The sequence below is a fragment of the Amia ocellicauda genome, chromosome 21, assembly GCF_036373705.1.
Source record: "Amia ocellicauda isolate fAmiCal2 chromosome 21, fAmiCal2.hap1, whole genome shotgun sequence".
Lineage (NCBI taxonomy): Eukaryota > Metazoa > Chordata > Actinopteri > Amiiformes > Amiidae > Amia > Amia ocellicauda.
Genome location: NC_089870.1, coordinates 10,128,156 through 10,148,915, shown reverse-complemented (window position 1 = coordinate 10,148,915; position 20,760 = coordinate 10,128,156). Strand labels below are relative to the sequence as shown.

The window sequence follows — 20,760 nt, the reverse complement described above, 5'->3', positions numbered from 1 at the left end:
GATGTGCTATAAAACTGGGTCCCTTGATTTCAGAAGTTTAGCAGCATTTTTGGAGTTAAACTTCTCAAATACCAACTCTCTGCCAGTACAAAAAAAGCTCTGTGGAAGCTTAAATTGGGTTTTGTTTCTTGGCTGAACTTTGGCTTCAATTGAATTTCTACTGGTTTATCTTATTGCAATCAGCCCCCCAAGGTTCAAGTCAAGGGCTCTGGATCATGGACACATTCTTATTATCTAATTCAGTGCTCCAAAAACATTTTGGATGGAGAAAAGGAGACCTGACTATCACTTAACCATATTTATTCTTATTCACTGAAGTCATTATATGTATTATTAATTTAAGCGAAAGAAGAACTGATTTCAGCTCGTGCTTTAGACTGCTACGAAACAAGTACCTGATAATTGTGCAGAAAAATATTTTCAGAATCTGTCCCCTGACAGTTTGTCATATGTATTTTTGTTCTATATCTAGAAGTATTTTCCATGTTTGGTGCAGACCTCAATTCACATTTCCCTAGGCACTTAAAGAATGAAACTCTTAATAGAAAACTTTTATTTCACAAATGCCTAGAATCAATCACATAAAATACAATACAACACACTGTCATTTCAGTTGGGACTGCAGATCATTTAACCCTTACAGCGCACAGCTTCCAGCAATCAATTTGGCAAGTGCCGGATTGGTGAATTCAAAGCCAAACAAACAGTGTAATGACCAGCTGCATATCTTACAGGCTTATTGCTCCGACCCCTGAAATTGTAGGTTTTAAAAATATCTTGGTGCGAAGGAAGTGCAGCAGACTGTTTAATCCAACCCATAGGCTGGGTGACCAATTGACATCAGATTTGCTGTGACAGCTCTTTAGTCTGTAATCCTGTGTTATGCAGACCTGAAGCAATGGTGGGGGTGGGGAGCACTGAGAAACAAAAACAAACAAACAAACAAACAAACAAACATTCTTGCCCATGACGATCGAAGAATCAAAGTGCCATCCAACCTCAGTCTGATTTACTCTGAAACTGGTGCAAAAAAATACAAAGCCACATTTACATTTTGCAGAAGAATCTCAACCTGTTATTTGTTCTCCTTTTGTGCTCTCTATACCAAACATTGAGGACAGACCATCCTCGACCCTAGTGCTTAGTTAGTGTGTAAACATTATTGAACATTATTAAAAATATGGCCTCATCCAAGAAAAACTTTTTTCTTTGTAAGTAGAAAAGAAAAAAAAAAAAAAGCAAGACTAGGAAAACTGCAGCAAAACAATCTGCCTAAAATTCTGTACATCAGAAAAGATTCAGTTGGAAGGGTCATCTTTTTTGGCAGACTGTAGCCCTTACGGTTACACATGAGATGCAGGCAGAGACGCTAGCAGCCCACTCCCACAGAGCAACGGACATATTGAGCTCCAGTCAGACCAGTGTCTCGCTCCATCCCTTCAGTGAATCTTTGACAGCAGTGTTCGAAAGTTGTCCAGTTCTTTGATGCTTGTCGAAATTCTGCAAAAGAAATGCGCAGCGATTGGAAAAGGCTCGAAAAATGAGTACTACCCCTCCCACAAAACCAAAACCCATGCTTGATTCCTGTCTTCTGAACTGGATACTTAAATAAAAGTTAAAGGTATAGAATAAAATCAGATTGCTTGGTTTTCTTTTTAAAAACTCAATAGCTGCGTCAGCCTTAGTGCTCTTTCAGTCGTGTGTGGTGGGGTTTGGCGGTACATTACCTCCCAAAGGCATTGAACAGAGCGACAATCTCCTGGCGCGAGAGTGTGAAGGCTGGGTCGCTGTTGCTGGACTTGGGCAGAGCCTCGATCTGTCTCTCGGAGAAAAGGATCTTCAGCGCAGTACCCAGACCCTGTGTCTGTAACAACATGCAATGTCACTACTGTATCCGTTGCACAACAGTAACACACACTGATGTAAAGCACCAGCTAAGTACAACCATACAATTCCATGAGATTCGGCTCCTATACATAGAACACATCTCTACATAGTCACTACTCTACTGTTGCTCTCCTTCAAAAAAAATGTACAGGATTGAACAGCAAAGTGAGCTTAAAAGATCAGTAGTGAGTAATACACTTGTTACACAGCAGTAAATGGGGTAAACACTTCTGAATAAGCATGAGGAGCCGTTTTGAGAGTTTACTCAATTGCTCATGAAATTAAAAGGTGTCATTTATTTATTTTAAGTGCAGGATAAGACATGGAAAAGTTACTAATAGCTATTTTTGAGGAAAGTCATCTAGTCCCATTCGTTCTACCAAATATAGGCACTACAGGAACAACAACTTGTTTGCGAAGCCACGAGATGAATACAGCACACTGTACCTGCAGTTTCCCCCAGAGGCGGCACTTGAAACAGCCCACGCAGTCCATGATGTGGGAGATATTCCGAAAGTGCAGCTTGAAATCCTCCTGTAGGGAGAAAGGATAGGCGCAGATGAAAGCCAGGCCGATGTCACGGCGGATGGGGCATCATAAGCCACAGTGCAGGAACACTTTGCTTCTACCTTGAGCTTTGCCGCTTCCTTTTTGTTCCCAGCAAACAGGGAGTTCTCATCAAAGTGCAAAGGGAAAGACCTAGGAAAAGCAAAGGTAGTCTTTAATTCAGGGAAGAGTGGAGGGTACAACCTTTTATGGGAATGTTTTTGTAAGTGTCTGATGAGCTACAAAGGAGATGTTTACAGCCAGATGAGCTTCCTGGAATTAAACTAGGCATGTGTGTTGTGCCTGCCTTGCACTCACTTGGCCAGCTGGAGAACATCTAGGAGCAGGTCCTTGTTGTGCTGGTCCTGGGAGGTTTGTCCGGTATAAAGCTGGAAAGTGGGGCGCATGAAGAAAGGCAAGACCTTGGAGAGTGCCCGCAGCTCGATCAGGTACAGGAAGTAGAGGTTGCGCATGCGCTTAGGCCCCTCCCCCTCGGTCAGCTCTGCGTCAAACCGCTGTTGGAACTCGGTGATATTGTGGCCCCACTTCCTCTCGTACCAGTTATCTGAGCACAGGAAAGGCACAGGAGACGGGGGAGAAGTGAACAAGAAGTTCCTCCACAATAAATCAGTTATGAGAAAATAACTAAAATCTGCAACCACCGTGTAAGCAAATATTCAGAAATATCCTCGGTTTTTCAGTTCATGAACCCTTTCATTTGGGTTTCAAACCAGACAGAAATGAGTTATAATGCGAGGATTTCTAAACAGAGGATCAGAAAAGCAGAAGTAGCCAGGGTTGTGACCCACCATCCAGGAGGTATCTGGCACTGAGGTGGACGTTGATGCTGGCGTGAAGCCCGGAGATCAGTCTGAAGAAAGCTCTCTTCTCCACACAAAGCCCTGAATAGACCAGACACAAGCAGAGTCTCCAACAAGTTTCTTTTCAATAAATTACAACAGCATGTTAATGCCAAACCAAAGTCTGAATACATCTATTGGAATTATACATTTTAATTTTCAACACTCCGTATGATCCATGTACAATTGTTTTGAAAACCTCAAATTACCACCACCTTTTTGCTTGCATTATTTTTTTAAATATCCAAAACAAGTATAAAGTTCACTGGTTTTCTCCCTTACCATTGAATATTATACAGATATGCAAAATCCATGGTAGAGTGTTCTATCATGAGCTTGTGTGTGTCTACACTTTGAAAGGTACAAACTTCAGTTCTTGTTGATTCAAATTTGGACGGTAGTCACAGGAAGCCAAGACTGACACCAAACGGCACAGCTCCCACATTACAGATTCTCAGACTGTAAGAAGTTGAGAAGACTACACTGCCACCACGTGGCAGCAAGACTGAAGCAGTGAGTCAAGATGTGTGGGCGGGAGGGAAATTGATTACCTTCCAGACAAATGTATTAATTACACTTATTTACCTTCCAGCCACCTGTAAAATGTTCTTCCTGCAAATAGAACAGAAATACATTTCTAAGATTATTGTTTAGTTTTTGCTTTAACTGATCCGTGACCATTTTCATTACAATGATACTATAGACTTCAGTATTAGTTCAGTGCAAGTTAGAATTAGAATTATGTTCTCCTTGCTATGAATACAGGTTTACATCTACAAATCTGTACTACAAAATTGTACTAAAAGTATATTTCTTTAAAAGGTAGGCAATATAACAGTGGATATAATTGAACTGCCTTACCTTCATCTTTTCCTGCAAGATAAAAATAGTTTTATAGAGTTAACAGTATTTTTACATTTTAATTTCTAACAAGTATACATCAGCATGCAGACCAAAGAAAATCCACACATAAAAACACGTTCAGGTGATACATATTAAAAATATTTTTATAAAATGCTTGATTCTTACAGGTTTATAATTCTAAACAACTACAATAAAAAAGAAACCACACACATTCCTAGGTATCAATTAATGTTGTCAAATGTAGAAGGCAGTTTACAGTTAACTCACCTGCGTAAGATGCCAAAGGATTTAGGGGCCTTTTCACCGTGTAGGGTCTGAAAGAGAGAGAAACATTTACTCTACATTGAGGTCTCCATTGACTGCCTCACATCCTTACATGTGTATAAAAGCAAATCAAATGAAGGCAATATTTTCGCATTACACCAGCATGGATGGTAGCTTTTGTAACATACACTTCCCTAACATAACCGTAATTGTAAAAAAGGTGCGTTACTTGAAGCAGTTCTCCTCATAGATGCTGTTCCAGATCTGCCAAGCTTCGGGTCCTTTGTACCCAGTGAAGCGCTCTGGGTTGAGCAAGAGATCGACATACTGCGAGTCGGGGGAATCCTCATCTGGGGGCCAATAACACATGGACAGCGTGAAGGGCCACAGTCTGGGTCAGAACACTGGCACTAAGACATGAAAGGCTGCATTCTTCTGTTTTGTAATTTGATGTGAAAGTATTGGGTCATTTGTCTAAGGAAGAGAGTTATTTTATTTTTTCTTTTGCAATTCATCAAATGGCAAATTATGTTAATGAGGGTGCTACTGCCATCTCAAATGTTATGGACAAACTATGGCTCGAAAGCATGTTGGTGACTCTGGATGCCATCAGAGAGGAGGATAAGAGACGTGTAGCGAGAGCGGATGCCGAGTCAGAGTGTGCCAAGTGTAGGCACAGGTGCCACGACTGTGAAAAAAGTCCACAGGCACCAGCAGCAACTAAAAGATGGCGTTACATATGGGGCAGGCATAGTGGAGTAGTGAACTATTGCAAAATAAACCAACCTTTGTATGTGGCAACTTGAGGAAGCTTCTGGCCAAACAGACCAGTATTTCAAATGTATGCTCTATTGCTTAAGACTAGTACAAGTTGTACAAGGGTATTTTAAAAAATGTCAATAAGCGATCTATAAGAGATGCATTCATGCGACATAAACAGTCATTTTTATGGAAAGTACATTGTAATTGCGTTAACTAATCTTTAATATCAATGTTCTCAAAATGACCGAAAATGAGGTTAGACCGAACTTTCATCACCAGGACAGCGAGGGGAATGGCCTGACAGTGATCCGGTCTTACCATCAGCCTCACAGAAGCGGTCGGCCTCGTCGTCATGTCGGTTCCACTCCAGCAGAGCCTGGCGAGTCTTCTCACTGCAAAACAACACAGACACGCCACAGTTCAGCAACTCCGCTACACGGGCCGGGAACAGAAGAGTCTTGAACCGTCTCAAATCCCAGTTACTTTGGGTAACTTCTGTAACAGGCACAAAGGCTGGTGACAAGACTGACGCAGTGCTTAAAAGCATGGCTGTTGCTCCAATACAGTACCTCAGAGAACTGTCCACCGCTCCCAGCTTGTCTGCTTTCTCACACTCCTCCAGCTCACTGAAGGCTTCTTCAGAGTACTGCGGGATCACACCCAAACAACATGTTGGTGAAGTGGAAGACACCCGATTCACAAGGGCAGAGACATACAGAGAATGAAACTCAATCTATATACATTGCCTATAGAAAGTCAACCCCCCTTTAACTTTTTTCACATTTTGAGGTGTCAGAGGATTTATTTATACTTATTTACACACTCCACATTATTAAGGGGAAAAACTTTTTTATGGTGAAAACAAATTAAATATTAAAAATACAAAACTGAAATATCATTGGAGTAGTACCTTATAGCTTTCAGATTTGATCCCATCTGGCACTTCATTCTGCAAAACAAAAAGTAACATTATAATTAATTAATTTTGCTGCTGTAATAAATCAAAATACATGATCAGTGGTGATTTTAATTCAATAGTGTGAGGGAAATTGTATTTTGGGCTGAATGAATGAAAGTTCTTGTGCATCTCAGAAACGTTCACAGTTTAATTTTGGGAGCCATTATTCAGACGAAAATGCTTAAAATGTATTGAATGCATTGGAGTGCTACTTTATGAATGCAAAACAGAATACAATGGATATGCAAGGAAGCATTTAAATTCTGCAGCTGTTAAATATAAATCAATTTCAGTGGATGTCCAAAACGACATTTGCTATAACCATTTATGCCAGAAATGGCTGGTTTAGTATTCTCTAACTCAGTCACCACTAACATAAACACCTCAGCTGCACCTGCAGTTGTGATTCACATCATCATAAATTACATTTGAACTTTTGCCCTGTATGACATCTCCTATCCAGTAAGTACAGGTCACCATATTCTTACTCACTGGTTTACAAGGCTTCACTGCACAATGCCTCGATCCACATTGGTTGTTATCTATCCAGAATGGACAAGGCTTGTTTAAGTTCACCTGTCCAAAGAAATGGCAGACAAGAGAATCAAATAAACAATAGATAATAACATATATAACTCCTGCTGAGCACATTACAGAACAAATCCCTCTTATACATTTTATTTCTCTCCAAAACAAAAGTGATAACACCACGGTTACACCCTTCATAAACTGAATTGTATAATTGATCCACAACCATATGGCGTTACCTTATAAAACCTAAAGTACTCGGACTCCAGGAGTTTCTGCAATTTTGGGAAGAGCTGCTGGTTGTTGAAGGCATCAATGGATTCCACATCGCACGTACAGTCATCCAGGTGTCCAGTCACCTTTAAATGCAGGAACACAGTTAGCTGCACACCCTTATTGTGACCATTTATTTGTTTTTTATGCTTTAAGACGTAACTATTTAGCAACATACTGTGGGAGATTGAGTGTTTAGTTGACTTTGTTTGTTTTACAACTGTTGCAAACATTACAAAAAGAGATGAATACCGGTTCCCATTCCCCACCTCCGACTTTCACAGCTAAAACAGGCATAGAATACTTACATGTTTGCATTTGCTATACTAACAAAGTGCAAACCAGGAACTATTAGGCATTCCTGCTTATAAGGATTTAAGATGCGTTTTGGTTTTACGTATAGTTCAGCATACATTATTTGTTTTGGACAATCTTACCTGGCAGAAGCACCTGTGCGCGGCGGAGCCCGGGTCCTGGGAGCTCGGCAGGGGGAGCAGAGCCGCCAGCAAGAGCAGCGCGGCGGGTTGCAGCCCCAGTGTCCCGGCTTGTGGCGCAGTTGCCATGATCCACAAAGCCGCCACACTAGAGTCCGCTGTCAGTTGCTTGTTTTTAATGCTATCCTGTGAGGTGTAATCCTGTGTAACTGCGTATCTCCGGGCTGCATGTGAGCTGAGGGGTAGGCGGCGCTGCCCCTTTAATGCCGTGCGGCCTGAGGACACGACACCCTGGACCAGCCCTGCTTCACTTCCTCTCGCCGACAGAGACGTGCCTTACGTGCTCTGCCTTGCTCCTGTGTGTCATGCCCACACTGCGTTCACTGTTTCAGAGTATATTAGATACACATTGCATACGCACGTACACCGTATACTTGTAAGAATAATAATGCTTTTAATCCGTCACTATGAATGAGGTGTTGAAGTGTTATATGTGTGAGTCAGCGTCACAGCATTGTGTGCGTTTCTCCAGGCACGCACACGATGCACCTATCTGCCGTAATAAATCCAATGGACTTAGCAACTGTACAAATACTGGTTTGCTGTTGAAATGAAAATGCAGAAGCCATCACACCTTCATAAACACCGCCGCTATGAAAAGGCAAAAGCTGTCAAAACCTATATTACGAACTATAGTAGAAATGTATGTCTGTGTTCTAATGCTATTGTTGTTTATTTTTGTATAGAATTATCAATTACAAATATATTTACAAGAGTCTGAGTTTATGTATACTATGACATTTGACATTTGCTAAAGCCAACCTTTTGCACTGTCAAACCGCACACACTGATGAGTAAGTACTGCCAGGGACTGTGCGCCCTTCGGTCCTCCAGCGCTGCTCACCGCTATCCCAGAGTTCTCCGGCGCGGCGTCGATCCCACAATCCCCCGGGGCGCAGCCGGTCAGTGCAACATGGCGGATCCTAGAGAGAAGGCTCTGCAAGATTACAGGAAGAAATTGCTTGAGCATAAAGAGATCGACGGGCGTCTTAAAGAGCGTAAGAGTCATATTTTTATCACCAATTCTATTAATAAAGTGAGCGTTCTTAGAAATCTGGTCCATCGACTGTTTACTTCGCATAAAGAAAAACCGAGGCAGTAAAAGTGGCCAAGTCGCTTTGTCATCCAGCCATCCATTGATTGGATACTGCAAGGGTCTCTATAGTGTCATGTCGAGAGTGATCAGACAGAAACCCTGTCTTTTTAAAACAAACGATTATAATATTTACACCAGATTTTACTGAAATAAATGCGTCTTGAAATATCTTCATATATTGAGGATGCGTAGGCCTGGTTCATTTCCTAGTTAAAGAAAGGAGAATGACACCACGCTATATACTATAAGCATATTTTGCTTTTTCGGAAGCTCTCGTTTAAATACATGTACTATAGAGTATTATATATTCGAAACATGTTTTTATTCAATATATGTATAAAAAATACAACTTGGAATGTGTGGCTGATACTGATCCCCACTTGTCTATTTACTCTTTTGTATAGCCTACTGCCAATACTATCATATTTTGAATTCATATGCTGTTGGCTTGATGTTTATTTTGCTGTAAAGTATTGCTACTTGTTTTACAGGACAAGTTGTATTAATACTTGACATTGCTACAGTTTACATTTATATAACTGTTTACACACCATTTACCAAAATGGCCATTGCGATCTATAGTATGAGTGGCTAACTGTATAAACCCGCGTAACATTGTGATTATTTTTAACAATGCTTGTTATATAATATCTTGCATTACAGTTAAAAGTACTTTATGGTCACAGTAATGTCAGCTTTACTGCACATGCGTATCGTGTGCATTTTAATGCCCCCCACACAGTTGTTTTCTACTTTTAGAAATTTAGTTTTTAAATAGCTCATCATTATAATCGAAAATCCCCATTGAGAATACATTGAAATGCTTTTTATTGTCTGTTTTTAGTGAGGGAACAGCTGAAAGAACTCACTAAGCAATATGAAAAATCAGAGAATGACCTGAAAGCTTTGCAAAGTGTTGGACAGGTAAGAGGACGTTTCGTATTTAAAGTAATATTTTCACAATCAAATGGATTAATTCATGTTTAACCTCTTGTTTTCCTGCTTCTCATTTGTACACCTTGTTTTAATCCAGCTTTGACTACAGTTTTTTTAGTGTCTCCCACTTGCATGAACTGTTTCATGTTTAGTTCTGCTGTGACTTATAATTACACCTTTTGTGGCATAGCCTATAAAATGGGAAGTTGTAATGCCAGCTATACATTGGATGTTGCTGTGATCTATACATATACACACATGCACTATTTTTATTTTTATTTGTTTTCAGAATAGGCTGTATTAGTTAACCAACACTTTCTTGTTTCTGCCTAGATTGTGGGGGAGGTCCTCAAACAGTTAACAGAAGAGAAATGTAAGTGTAATGGTACCATAATGGTTAATGGGTATAACATCACCAAAGTGATGAGTACATTAAAAACAATTGACCTTAGTAAGTGAGGGGGGGGCACTAGTAGCTATTGCACAACATTTCTATGTTTGTATAGAATTTCAATTTCCTGACTTTTTCTTATTTCAGTCATTGTCAAAGCAACAAATGGCCCACGATATGTTGTTGGCTGCCGTCGACAGGTGAGCACAACCTGTTTTTCTTTTATTTGTTTTGGAGAGAGATTGTTGAGGTTTGGTGTTTCCTGTTCATCTGTCTTTGTCTTATGGCTCTCTCTCTCTCTCTCTCTATATATATATATATATATATATATATATATATGTATATATATATATATGTATGTATATAATATATATATATATATGTATATATGTATGTATATAATATATATATATATATATATATGTATATATGTATGTATATATAATATATGTATATATATATATATGTGTGTGTGTATATATATATATGTTATAGCTGTATTCAATTACGAGTAGTGTTTTAATTCAACTACTTACTAAAGTTTACTTTTCAATCTTGATATGAAAACAAAAAAAACACACATCCAAGAACAACATTCTTCATCATCCTGAACTTTGAGTTTAACAGTTTAAAACCTTATAAATTATAGCATTTTGACTTTGCTTTTATTTATTTTTTAATGCAGCTTGATAAATCAAAACTTAAACCTGGCACAAGAGTGGCTCTGGATATGACAACACTGACTATTATGAGGTAAGAGGTTTTTTTTGTATCTTTTAAAATAAATACTCAGAATTTGATTTACATCTGATAAATGAGTGTACTAGCTAAGTAATCGCATACCAGGTGGGTGCTATTTATTGGTGTTGGTGGAGGAGGTACCCTCTAACATGTAAAGCACTTTTGGTGTCTTAAGATTTTAAAAAAGCGCTATAGAAGTATAATGATTATTAGTATTATAGGCCATCTGTGTGTTCAATAAATCTCTACTGAAAGCTGACTACATTATTTTGCTATTGTAGGTATTTGCCCCGAGAGGTAGATCCTCTTGTATACAACATGTCTCACGAAGACCCCGGCAGTGTCTCCTATTCCGAAATTGGGGGGCTGTCAGAACAGATCCGGGAACTCAGAGAGGTATGCTAGAAATTTATTTTTACATCATATATATACACTCACCTAAAGGATTATTAGGAACACCTGTTCAATTTCTCATTAATGCAATTATCTAACCAACCAATCACATGGCAGTTGCTTCAATGCATTTAGGGGTGTGGTCCTGGTCAAGACAATCTCCTGAACTCCAAACTGAATGTCTGAATGGGAAAGAAAGGTGATTTAAGCAATTTTGAGCGTGGCATGGTTGTTGGTGCCAGACGGGCCGGTCTGAGTATTTCACAATCTGCTCAGTTACTGGGATTTTCACGCACAACCATTTCTAGGGTTTACAAAGAATGGTGTGAAAAGGGAAAAACATCCAGTATGCGGCGGTCCTGTGGGCGAAAATGCCTTGTTGATGCTAGAGGTCAGAGGAGAATGGGCCGACTGATTCAAGCTGATAGAAGAGCAACTTTGACTGAAATAACCACTCGTTACAACCGAGGTATGCAGCAAAGCATTTGTGAAGCCACAACACGTACAACCTTGAGGCGGATGGGCTACAACAGCAGAAGACCCCACCGGGTACCACTCATCTCCACTACAAATAGGAAAAAGAGGCTACAATTTGCACAAGCTCACCAAAATTGGACAGAAGAAGACTGGAAAAATGTTGCCTGGTCTGATGAGTCTCGATTTCTGTTGAGACATTCAGATGGTAGAGTCAGAATTTGGCGTAAACAGAATGAGAACATGGATCCATCATGCCTTGTTACCACTGTGCAGGCTGGTGGTGGTGGTGTAATGGTGTGGTTTTCTTGGCACACTTTAGGCCCCTTAGTGCCAATTGGGCATCGTTTAAATGCCACGGCCTACCTGAGCATTGTTTCTGACCATGTCCATCCCTTTATGACCACCATGTACCCATCCTCTGATGGCTACTTCCAGCAGGATAATGCACCACAGTCACCAGATCTCAACCCAATAGAGCATCTTTGGGATGTGGTGGATGGGAGCTTCGTGCCCTGGATGTGCATCCCACAAATCTCCATCAACTGCAAGATGCTATCCTATCAATATGGGCCAACATTTCTAAAGAATGCTTTCAGCACCTTGTTGAATCAATGCCACGTAGAATTAAGGCAGTTTTGAAGGTGAAAGGGGGTCAAACACAGTATTAGTATGGTGTTCCTATTCCTAATCCTTTAGGTGAGTGTGTGTGTGTATATATATATATACATATATACATATATATATATATATATATATATATATATAAAAAACTGGTTGTAAGAATGTATTGATTGACAGTTGTAGTGTATGTCATCAAAAAAGCCACATAATGATGTAGCATATATACATTTTAACCTTGTGCATTATTATTTGGAAATCTTTTTTTAAGTGTAGTTCAAATTTGGCAGCTCTCCTAAAATCCTTTGGTGAAAGATATGCCCTGAAGATGAATGCGTTACAGCTGTGTTAGTCCCAGCATTCAGAGAGGCTGATAGCAGTGGGATGTGGACCGGGGTGTTGTATGATACTCAGAAACTGCTCATTCTGTTGCAGGTGATTGAGCTGCCCTTGACAAACCCAGAGCTTTTCCAGCGTGTTGGAATCATCCCTCCAAAAGGCTGTCTGCTTTATGGACCACCAGGTTAATTCTGTTAATAATTGTGCTTTTTTTAATTAAACTGTTATTTCTACATGGGTTACCGGTACCTTTACATATGTTTAAACACCGGATATACACACAACTATTTTTGCCAAACGTGCCCTATCATTTTGCAGCAATCAAGACACTTTTTAAGTATCAACTAGTTTCTATATTTGAAAATGGTGATTTTGTTATTATATTTTTTGATTAAAAAAATATAAATCTGGGCAGCCTACTGCCATTTTTAACACTCATTTATGTCCTGTCGTAAATGTTATTAAAGAATAAGTCATTCTTCTTGCAGGGACTGGGAAGACACTCTTGGCTAGAGCTGTTGCCAGTCAGCTCGATTGTAATTTCCTAAAGGTACCCCTCTTGCTCGCTTTTTGATTATGCAATAGATTGATAATTATATTTCTTATTAGACACGATTTCTTATTTACACAAACTGATATACTGACATAAATTGACAAAACTACTTGAAGGGGTTTACATTTTTTGTTATACAAATTATATTTTAACATAATGCTTTCTTGTACAGGTGGTGTCCAGTTCTATTGTTGATAAGTACATCGGAGAAAGTGCCAGGCTAATCAGAGAGATGTTTAACTATGCCAGGGATCACCAGCCCTGCATTATCTTCATGGATGAGATTGATGCCATTGGTAAGAAGGTCCAGTAGATTTTTGACACAGCTAAAGAAAATGCATTTGTTTAGTGTTCATGGATAATAACTATACATTGTACATAATATACACATTTCTCACCTTTAAATTTAAATTTAAGTGGCATTTGTTCAGCTGTTTTTTTTATTTTTATTTTTATTTGTGTTACGCCTGTTGCTGTCTCCAGTCATGTGACCATGGTGCCTCTTTACAGGGGGTCGTCGGTTTTCTGAGGGTACTTCTGCGGACAGAGAGATACAGAGGACACTGATGGAGGTGAGCTTCCCATACATCCTCCGACATGCGTACAAGTGTCTTTCATCCTAAAACAGACCGCATTTAGGCAGCTGCTGTCATTTTTATTCGTGGGGTTTTCTGTCCACTCTTTCTCTGCTCTGACCTGTGCTGTGTGTGTTGCTGTGTAGCTCCTGAATCAGATGGATGGCTTTGACACCCTGCACAGAGTGAAGATGATCATGGCAACAAACCGGCCTGACACCCTGGACCCTGCTCTGCTGCGCCCCGGGAGACTGGACCGCAAGATCCGTAGGTCCCGTCTGTCTGTCCATACCACCCACACCCTCTTACACAAACAGAGGCTGAGTATACGGACAGATCCCATTTTCTATTTCCAGCGTTGTAATTTCATTTGAATAACTCCAATAGTGATGTTTTATGTTACGCAGGTGCAGTGGAACTAAAATAGAATTTCAGATGAAGAGTAATCTGAGATGTACAACATCAGAAAACATTCAGTCTCCTTTGTCAGGAGTTATATACATCATTAAACATGTCTGTATGTGTCGGTACGTCTGCATGCTTAAGGAGACTTGAACTTTCTTGATTTGTGTTTCCAGATATCGAGCTGCCAAATGAACAGGCCCGCTTGGACATCCTGAAGATTCACTCTGGCCCTATTACCAAGCATGGAGATATAGGTCAGTCCATGGGGGGCCACTACGTGCTGGGAATGAGGGCTTGATATTCCTTCAGCAGTGAAAACTTAAGTGTTTGGAGCTTATCTGGACTAAAATGTTCTCTGTATTCATGGCCTTAGATTAATGACTTTCCTAGTTTATATGTGTATATATATGTATGTATATAGTGTAAATTGATCATTGCGAAGTTGTCCTTAAGTGCTTTCCATTCATGTCTTTACAGATTATGAAGCGATCGTCAAGCTTTCAGATGGCTTTAACGGGGCTGATTTGCGGAATGTGTGTACTGAAGCAGGTGAGAATCACGATATTTGGAGAACAGTTGCAAAAATAAGGTCCACATCCAAATCATTAGTTAAACTCAAGGCAGGTGAACTTCCATCCCATCACTAATACTTTTTATCTCTTCTTGTGACCGTCAGGTATGTTTGCAATCCGTGCCGACCACGAGTACGTAACTCAGGAAGACTTCATGAAAGCTGTGCGCAAGGTGGCGGATTCGAAGAAGCTGGAATCGAAGTTGGACTACAAGCCCGTATAACCCAGCACCGCTGCCTTTATTAGAGATGCTGGGCGCATGGGGCGTACCTTTAAAACCATGGTTATACAAAAAGAAAAAATGGGAAGTCTGCTATTTCTGTACTGTATTTTATTGCATATATATATACAATTGTAGAGTAGGAATCCACTAACTTTAGCATTTAAAGTTATGCTACAGTGTTTGTTTTATTTTGTTTTTTTGTAGCATAAAACAAACGGGCATTGTTTTCTCTTAGTTGCAAGAGGGAACATGGATGTCTTGAAAAACTGTCCACTTCATAGTCGACTCTGTATGCCATTTCTACAGCAGTGTAACAAGTACCATCAAGTGACCTCAAGGAAGATTGAATTTACATTTTAATACAATTCTTTGGATCCGTCATGTTTTTGTCCCAAAATATTCTAATTAAAATTCTGTTGAAAGTAAAGGTATTTAATTGATTTATTATGTCTTTAAAGAGGAAATGAATGTTCTTTTTCAATGGAACATTTGTATCTATCTCTTATGTAAGTTCTATGGAATCTTTATGCCTGGTTGACTTTGTATTCCATGTAAAAAATACAGTGATTAAAACTTTCAGAAATAAAGAAGAAAACCGATACATGACTGCTATATTTGAAAATTGAAGTGTTGTGCTGAATCACTTGGGTCTCTTTGTAGTGTTTTTCAGGAGACCTCTTTCTAAATTGCACCTTGTTCACCTTCATGAAAGGGACAAAATGAAATTATTTATCATAACCCCCCCATAAAAACCACACTGAAAAGATCATATAACCACTGTTGCACTAAAGGTACGCTTTAATTTCCTCATTAAGTTGTTGAAATGCACAATATTTCAGTGCTTGCATATTTTCATTTTACTTCTGGAGGGGGAGACAAGCTAACCTAGCATGACAAACTACACACTGAATAACACCATTTTAAAATGCAAACAAGACATTTTAAACCTGAAGTGGCTACACTTAGTGATCCCAGCATAGGTCTAAAATGAATGTCTGCACATTTAATTTATACTGCTAATAAGTGGCAGGCACATCAATGTGAGAATATTCTCTGCAAATCTGTAAATGACCCAGACATTGGATCCCCAACTAGATGAAGATTTCCGGGGTGGGGGAAAGCATACTTTATACCGTCTGGAGAATATACTTTTACCTTGACATTTTATGAATCTGTGGAATACATTCTCGAGTTGCCCCTGAATACCATAGATAATTTAAACTGTGTACCTTTATTTGTGCTGCTTCTTTGGTATGAACACGCCAAGTAAAACTATCTTAAATATCATAAAACCATGTACTCGTTTTACTGTGATCCTATTGAGTAATTAGCGAAATCCCACTACAGATCCACAATCTTTTTACTTTGATTGTAGCATCATAAAATCATGCTGGTCAAAAAAGTGAGAAAGCAAATGAAATGCTGTATTATTTGGTTATTAGTCTTCTAAAAACAAGGCTTAGTGGCCTTAAGTCTGTTATTAAAATGAGACGCATGAAAAGACAACAAAAGCAATGCATTCAAGTTACTGTTGGCCAAATTTTTTACATTATTGTTTTATTCTTTGTAACTGCTACCTTCTGTTTGGGAGTATTAAAAGGAGTTACACATTTAAAAATATGATTGGCAGACGGCCCCTCAGTGAAGCAGTTTCACGTTGCTCGCTGCAGTGGGGAAATGCGAGACTGTCCCTGGCGGCGGCAGCGGAGGCCGGTCATGTGACTCCTCGCAGGGAGCAGCATGGCGGACATGCATGTGGAGCTGCTAAACAAACTCCGGCGATACTACAGCTGCCGCTTCTCCAAATAACACCCACCGCCGGCTCCCCAGCTCCGGGCCACCGCCGCCCGGGAACACCGCAGTATGGACGAGGAGCTCAAGCTGCAGTTCCCGTCCTTGCCCACCTCCAAGGAAGACACACTGGTGAGGGGAGAAGTGGAGAAAGTGCCCCAGGGATGAGCACTCTCGGCGGGGTGCGATGAGCGGCGCAGCCCGGCAGGGCGACTCGTACAGCGCGGTGTTTACATGCGTGGCTTCATTAACATCCTGTCTGATTTATTACATCATATACAGGGCAAAATCACAGACACTTTTATTGCATTTTGCGATTGTAACACCTGCCACCTAGTCTACAGATCTGCTTTTCTTTTGAATGTGATTTGCTTGGCATTTTGTTAATATATTCAGCTCTACACGGATTTATATATTTTTTTCCTGCAACTTTAGTTTATAATACAGTTGTATCTTATTTAATATTACGAAACATATATTTTAAATTATTGCTGGATAGCTGTATGTTTGCATGTGTCATCTGTCAAATTGTTAGCTAAATAATTAATATATGCATGCCCTGATGGGTTTTTTCCCCTCTTGTTTGTGTATTCTTTGTCTTTGTCACAATTGAATGCACCAGTATATATGGTATACACTAAAATGTTCAAATACTTTTGTCCATTATATTTCTTTTTTATTAATTTTAGGACTGGGCGTATCCAATGAGAAGAGAAATGCAAGTGAGTGCAATGCAATTTAAACCTGCTCTTAGAATCTAAAATGCATTAGAAAACAATGATCAAAAAATCACAAAGATCCTTAAAACACAGGCTAAAATATGTGCTTTCTAGTATGGGATAAAGTTTTTGTAGTTTTTGGACTGCGTGTTGTTACCTAATCTGGAACCGAGACATTTATTTTGCAAGTTTTTTTAGAATATTGTTGCATTTCTGAAATGTTTATTAAAGCAAATGGTCCAAAAGTAGATTTCTTTCTCTGTTTTTCTCTATTTTAGGAAATCTTACCTGGCCTATATTTAGGCCCTTATTCAGCAGCAATGAAAAGCAAGGTAAGACAGCCAGCAATGATCAGAAACAATATTCCCAGGTCTGCAGAGGTTGTGTGGGTAGGGGAAGACACAAATCAGTCCCCATGTTTAGTGAATCTGTACTGTAAACTTTACGTTGTTTACGTCTGTACTGTAAACTTGACTTTCGGTACATTCAGCAATAGCTACCAATACTGAAGACATACGATTTAGTAATTGTCTTGCGATATGGGGGAAATATGTATGTTTTTGATGTTTGCGACACTAGGGAAAAGGCTAAAAATTGATGCTTCATATGTAACCTATATTCTCCTTTCTGTTTTAGCTTCCTGTCCTCGAAAAGCAGGGAATAACTCATATAGTTTGTGTCAGGCAAGACATTGAAGCCAATTTCATCAAGCCTAACTTTCCCCAGAAATTTAGGTAAGGCCCGTGTTCTTGGATTGCAGATTGAACAGCACTTTCCTGGCTTGTTATCTCATCTCTGAGTAGCCAGGAAGTTATAATGAAACGTGAAGATGGAGCAAATTATTCTGTTAATCTTGCAGTTCTAGTTATAAGTGCAATACCAACATTTTAGGCAACTAATAGGTGAGATACTGCAGTCAAGTGTATGGACACAGACATTGTATAATAAATACTTGAATCTATTACCACAGTCTCTGTAGACTTCGTGGGTAACTGCATATTAATAATAGCATTATTTTCTCCATCTGCCTCGTGTGTATTTGGGTGTTCTGGTGCATTAAATTGGTGTCACTGGATACAATCTTTCTTGTATTTTGGTTTTAGTTAGTTTTGATGTTTGGGTGGGTGTTGATTAACCTTTATTCATCTTGCTACTGTTCTTATTTTATTTTTTCCATTTCAGATACTTGGTCTTGGATATAGCAGATAACCCTGTGGAGAATATTATTAGGTATTTCCCAATGGTGAGTACACTTATTTGGAAATATGTTTTCATATTGTTAATATTTTCAGAGAATTGCTCAAACATAGTTTTTTAAATTGTTTCCACAATCTTGTCTTTTTCTTTCTAGACTAAAGAGTTCATTGACGGATGTTTACAGGATGGAGGTACTGTTGCTATTTTGTAAAGTGAATGTCATTGTTATTTACCATTTTAACATGTTTTTTTAAACCAAAACATAAAGGGACTGTGAAATGACAACAGGACATATCTTTGCACATGTTTAACAGACATTTCCTCTCTTGGCAGGGAAGGTTCTTGTTCATGGAAATGCAGGGATTTCTAGAAGGTTTGATGTTTTTCATTACTGTTCATTTAGACTGTCAAACTTGTTATATTTTTCACAATTTAATGTCTCTATTCTCTGTTGTATTAAGTTGAAAAGTTTTACAGAATATCTTGTTAATTTCCTTGTAAATGCTGTGTATATCTTTATAATGACTGTTTCTGACATACTTTAATTATTACAGTGCTGCCTTAGTAATTGCTTACCTAATGGAAACATTTGGTGTAAAGTACAGGTAAGAGACTAATTGAAACAGTATCTGATTATTCCTATTGGTTTATTTTGAATTGCGTTTGGATTTCTTTTTCCTTCACAAAGCCAGTTTGATCATTAATGAGTTAATCCTGCTGTTCCTGCACAGGGATGCTTTCAGCCATGTTCAAGAGAGAAGATTTTGCATCAACCCTAATGTAGGATTTGTGCATCAGCTGCAGGCAAGTGCCCCCTGGAAACTCGGTCCCCAAATATGCTTGTTATTCCACCAGATTAAGCGGTGTAATTGCTAATGTAAGGTGTCACCTTGCCAGTTCCTGTTGTTGTGTGTCTTTCTGGCTTGTTGAAATGCCTGTATGTGGACAGTTGGGATGATTCCTTTGCCTTGTGTTACAGGAATACGAAGCAATCTATTTAGCCAAGCTCACCATCAAAATGATGTCCCCAATCCAGCTGGGCCGCCCCTTCTCCGTGCAGGCTGGGGGTCCAGGTCAGTCTCTGCGGTCGAATTTAATGGTGCCATTGAAAGTCGTGTCTCTTGTGTCGCCTCTCCTTATAACCGCTCTGCTTTGCTTTCAAAACTGTCATGCAAGTCAAAGGCCAGCACTCATCTCCCACGGGTGTGTCTTATAGGCAGCCTGAAGCGAACTCTGGAGGAAGACGAGGATTTCGGGGGGATGCAGGTGACGGCCGCGCAGAACGGATAGAGCAGGAGGGACACGCTCGGCAGCAAAGACTTTTTACATTTTTATTCAGATTTAAAAAGCGGAAAATATTTAAATTTTTTAATGTGGGGGGAGGGGGGGAAGAGTGCTTTTTTTTTTTATTTTTGAGAATCCTAATGTCACCTGCCGATGTCTGAGACGTCTGGAGCTGTAAAAAGTTGTGACTCGCTCTCAGAGGGTCGGATAACAGCTGAAGACTTTTTTTGTTTTGGGGCGGGAGAATTGATCGCATTGCATTTCCCCCCAGTTTTTGCAATTTTATAGTATTTAAAGCATTTTGCATTTGCAGCGGGACGGTATTGCAATAATGCACTTTTGATACTTGAATTTTTGTTTTTGGGGTGGGGGGTATAGAAGTTAGCTGTCTAGGGTGCAGAGTCAGTTAAGATAATGAATTAAATTGCAGGTACCAGAGTTGGGGGATTTAATGGCTTCTTGGCTAAATTAAATGTACTTTTTTTTCAGGATATTGGGGTCTAGGTTTAGGTAGGGCTGAAGACACTTGCACATCAGTTTTGCGATTAGGTGTCAGTTGCCATCCTTGTCCTTCAAGGTATGTGGGGATCTTATTTAAGATGAGCAGAAATCATTTCTAAGAGTTGCTTGGGGCGGGGATAACATCACCCATATAGAAATAAAAAGCAATGACCCTTTTCTTTGCCACTACATGTTGTATAAGTATATATGTGAGGGTTTAACAGCTGAAAATAAAGTAGAGCTCATTTAGAATAAAAGTTTTGCCATTTAATTTACTAATTTGTCAAATTTAATTTTGTTTTCAACAGTGCCAGGGATTGTTTCAGGGTGGAATCCTCAGTCATGTTTTTTTTTTTTCCCTTTAACATAGATTTCTGTCATATAAGAGTTTCTTTAAGGAGGGGTATTTGGGGCAGTTGTGAAGGTTTTATGTATCCAGTACAACGCTGTTTCAGATTTGGGAAACCTAATAGAGGCTGGCTTGGTTTTAACTGCAGTGTTTTATTTTACGTT

At 39.4% G+C, this 20,760-nt stretch overlaps 3 protein-coding genes across 3 annotated transcripts; 2 read left to right on the top strand and 1 right to left on the bottom strand.

Annotated features, from left to right (window-relative positions):
- Positions 1 to 536: 536 nt before the first annotated feature.
- On the bottom strand, positions 537 to 8,060 carry ero1a (endoplasmic reticulum oxidoreductase 1 alpha). The gene is made up of 16 exons (XM_066694259.1): positions 7,380 to 8,060; positions 6,909 to 7,028; positions 6,634 to 6,717; positions 6,094 to 6,132; positions 5,753 to 5,829; positions 5,502 to 5,575; positions 4,651 to 4,771; positions 4,425 to 4,471; positions 4,155 to 4,166; positions 3,879 to 3,905; positions 3,243 to 3,335; positions 2,752 to 2,998; positions 2,517 to 2,586; positions 2,335 to 2,421; positions 1,728 to 1,864; positions 537 to 1,500 (listed from the first exon to the last, which is right to left on the bottom strand). The coding sequence occupies exons 1-16, from the start codon at positions 7,503 to 7,505 to the stop codon at positions 1,440 to 1,442; spliced, it is 1,422 nt and encodes a 473-aa protein (XP_066550356.1). The 5' UTR covers positions 7,506 to 8,060; the 3' UTR covers positions 537 to 1,439.
- A 23-nt stretch (positions 8,061 to 8,083) lies between these two features.
- On the top strand, positions 8,084 to 15,182 carry psmc6 (proteasome 26S subunit, ATPase 6). The gene is made up of 14 exons (XM_066694260.1): positions 8,084 to 8,434; positions 9,377 to 9,456; positions 9,802 to 9,841; positions 10,007 to 10,059; positions 10,545 to 10,612; positions 10,882 to 10,996; positions 12,524 to 12,611; positions 12,916 to 12,977; positions 13,153 to 13,276; positions 13,491 to 13,552; positions 13,702 to 13,822; positions 14,134 to 14,214; positions 14,438 to 14,509; positions 14,637 to 15,182. Exons 1-14 carry the CDS (start codon positions 8,227 to 8,229, stop codon positions 14,753 to 14,755), a joined length of 1,293 nt encoding a protein of 430 aa, XP_066550357.1. The 5' UTR covers positions 8,084 to 8,226; the 3' UTR covers positions 14,756 to 15,182.
- A 1,284-nt stretch (positions 15,183 to 16,466) lies between these two features.
- On the top strand, positions 16,467 to 20,625 carry styx (serine/threonine/tyrosine interacting protein). The gene is made up of 11 exons (XM_066694239.1): positions 16,467 to 16,678; positions 17,236 to 17,268; positions 17,544 to 17,597; positions 17,902 to 17,999; positions 18,448 to 18,508; positions 18,617 to 18,653; positions 18,796 to 18,835; positions 19,017 to 19,067; positions 19,194 to 19,266; positions 19,442 to 19,535; positions 19,679 to 20,625. The coding sequence occupies exons 1-11, from the start codon at positions 16,619 to 16,621 to the stop codon at positions 19,750 to 19,752; spliced, it is 675 nt and encodes a 224-aa protein (XP_066550336.1). The 5' UTR covers positions 16,467 to 16,618; the 3' UTR covers positions 19,753 to 20,625.
- The last annotated feature ends 135 nt before the right edge of the window (positions 20,626 to 20,760 follow it).

What these genes read in the sequence shown, in the direction of transcription:
- ero1a (XM_066694259.1), bottom strand. Translation starts at nt 7,505, where the DNA reads ATGGCAACTGCGCCACAAGCCGGGACACTGGGGCTGCAACCCGCCGCG. An exon ending in CCGCTTCTGTGAGGCTGATG is followed by an intron (nt 4,772 to 5,501) that starts GTAAGACCGGAT and finishes ATTGGCCCCCAG; the next exon opens with ATGAGGATTCCCCCGACTCG. An exon ending in GCCTCTGGGGGAAACTGCAG is followed by an intron (nt 1,865 to 2,334) that starts GTACAGTGTGCT and finishes ATGTTGTTACAG; the next exon opens with ACACAGGGTCTGGGTACTGC.
- psmc6 (XM_066694260.1), top strand. Translation starts at nt 8,227, where the DNA reads ATGAGTAAGTACTGCCAGGGACTGTGCGCCCTTCGGTCCTCCAGCGCT. An exon ending in CTTTGCAAAGTGTTGGACAG is followed by an intron (nt 9,457 to 9,801) that starts GTAAGAGGACGT and finishes GTTTCTGCCTAG; the next exon opens with ATTGTGGGGGAGGTCCTCAA. An exon ending in TACCAAGCATGGAGATATAG is followed by an intron (nt 14,215 to 14,437) that starts GTCAGTCCATGG and finishes ATGTCTTTACAG; the next exon opens with ATTATGAAGCGATCGTCAAG.
- styx (XM_066694239.1), top strand. Translation starts at nt 16,619, where the DNA reads ATGGACGAGGAGCTCAAGCTGCAGTTCCCGTCCTTGCCCACCTCCAAG. An exon ending in CAGCAGCAATGAAAAGCAAG is followed by an intron (nt 17,598 to 17,901) that starts GTAAGACAGCCA and finishes TTTCTGTTTTAG; the next exon opens with CTTCCTGTCCTCGAAAAGCA. An exon ending in ACATTTGGTGTAAAGTACAG is followed by an intron (nt 19,068 to 19,193) that starts GTAAGAGACTAA and finishes GTTCCTGCACAG; the next exon opens with GGATGCTTTCAGCCATGTTC.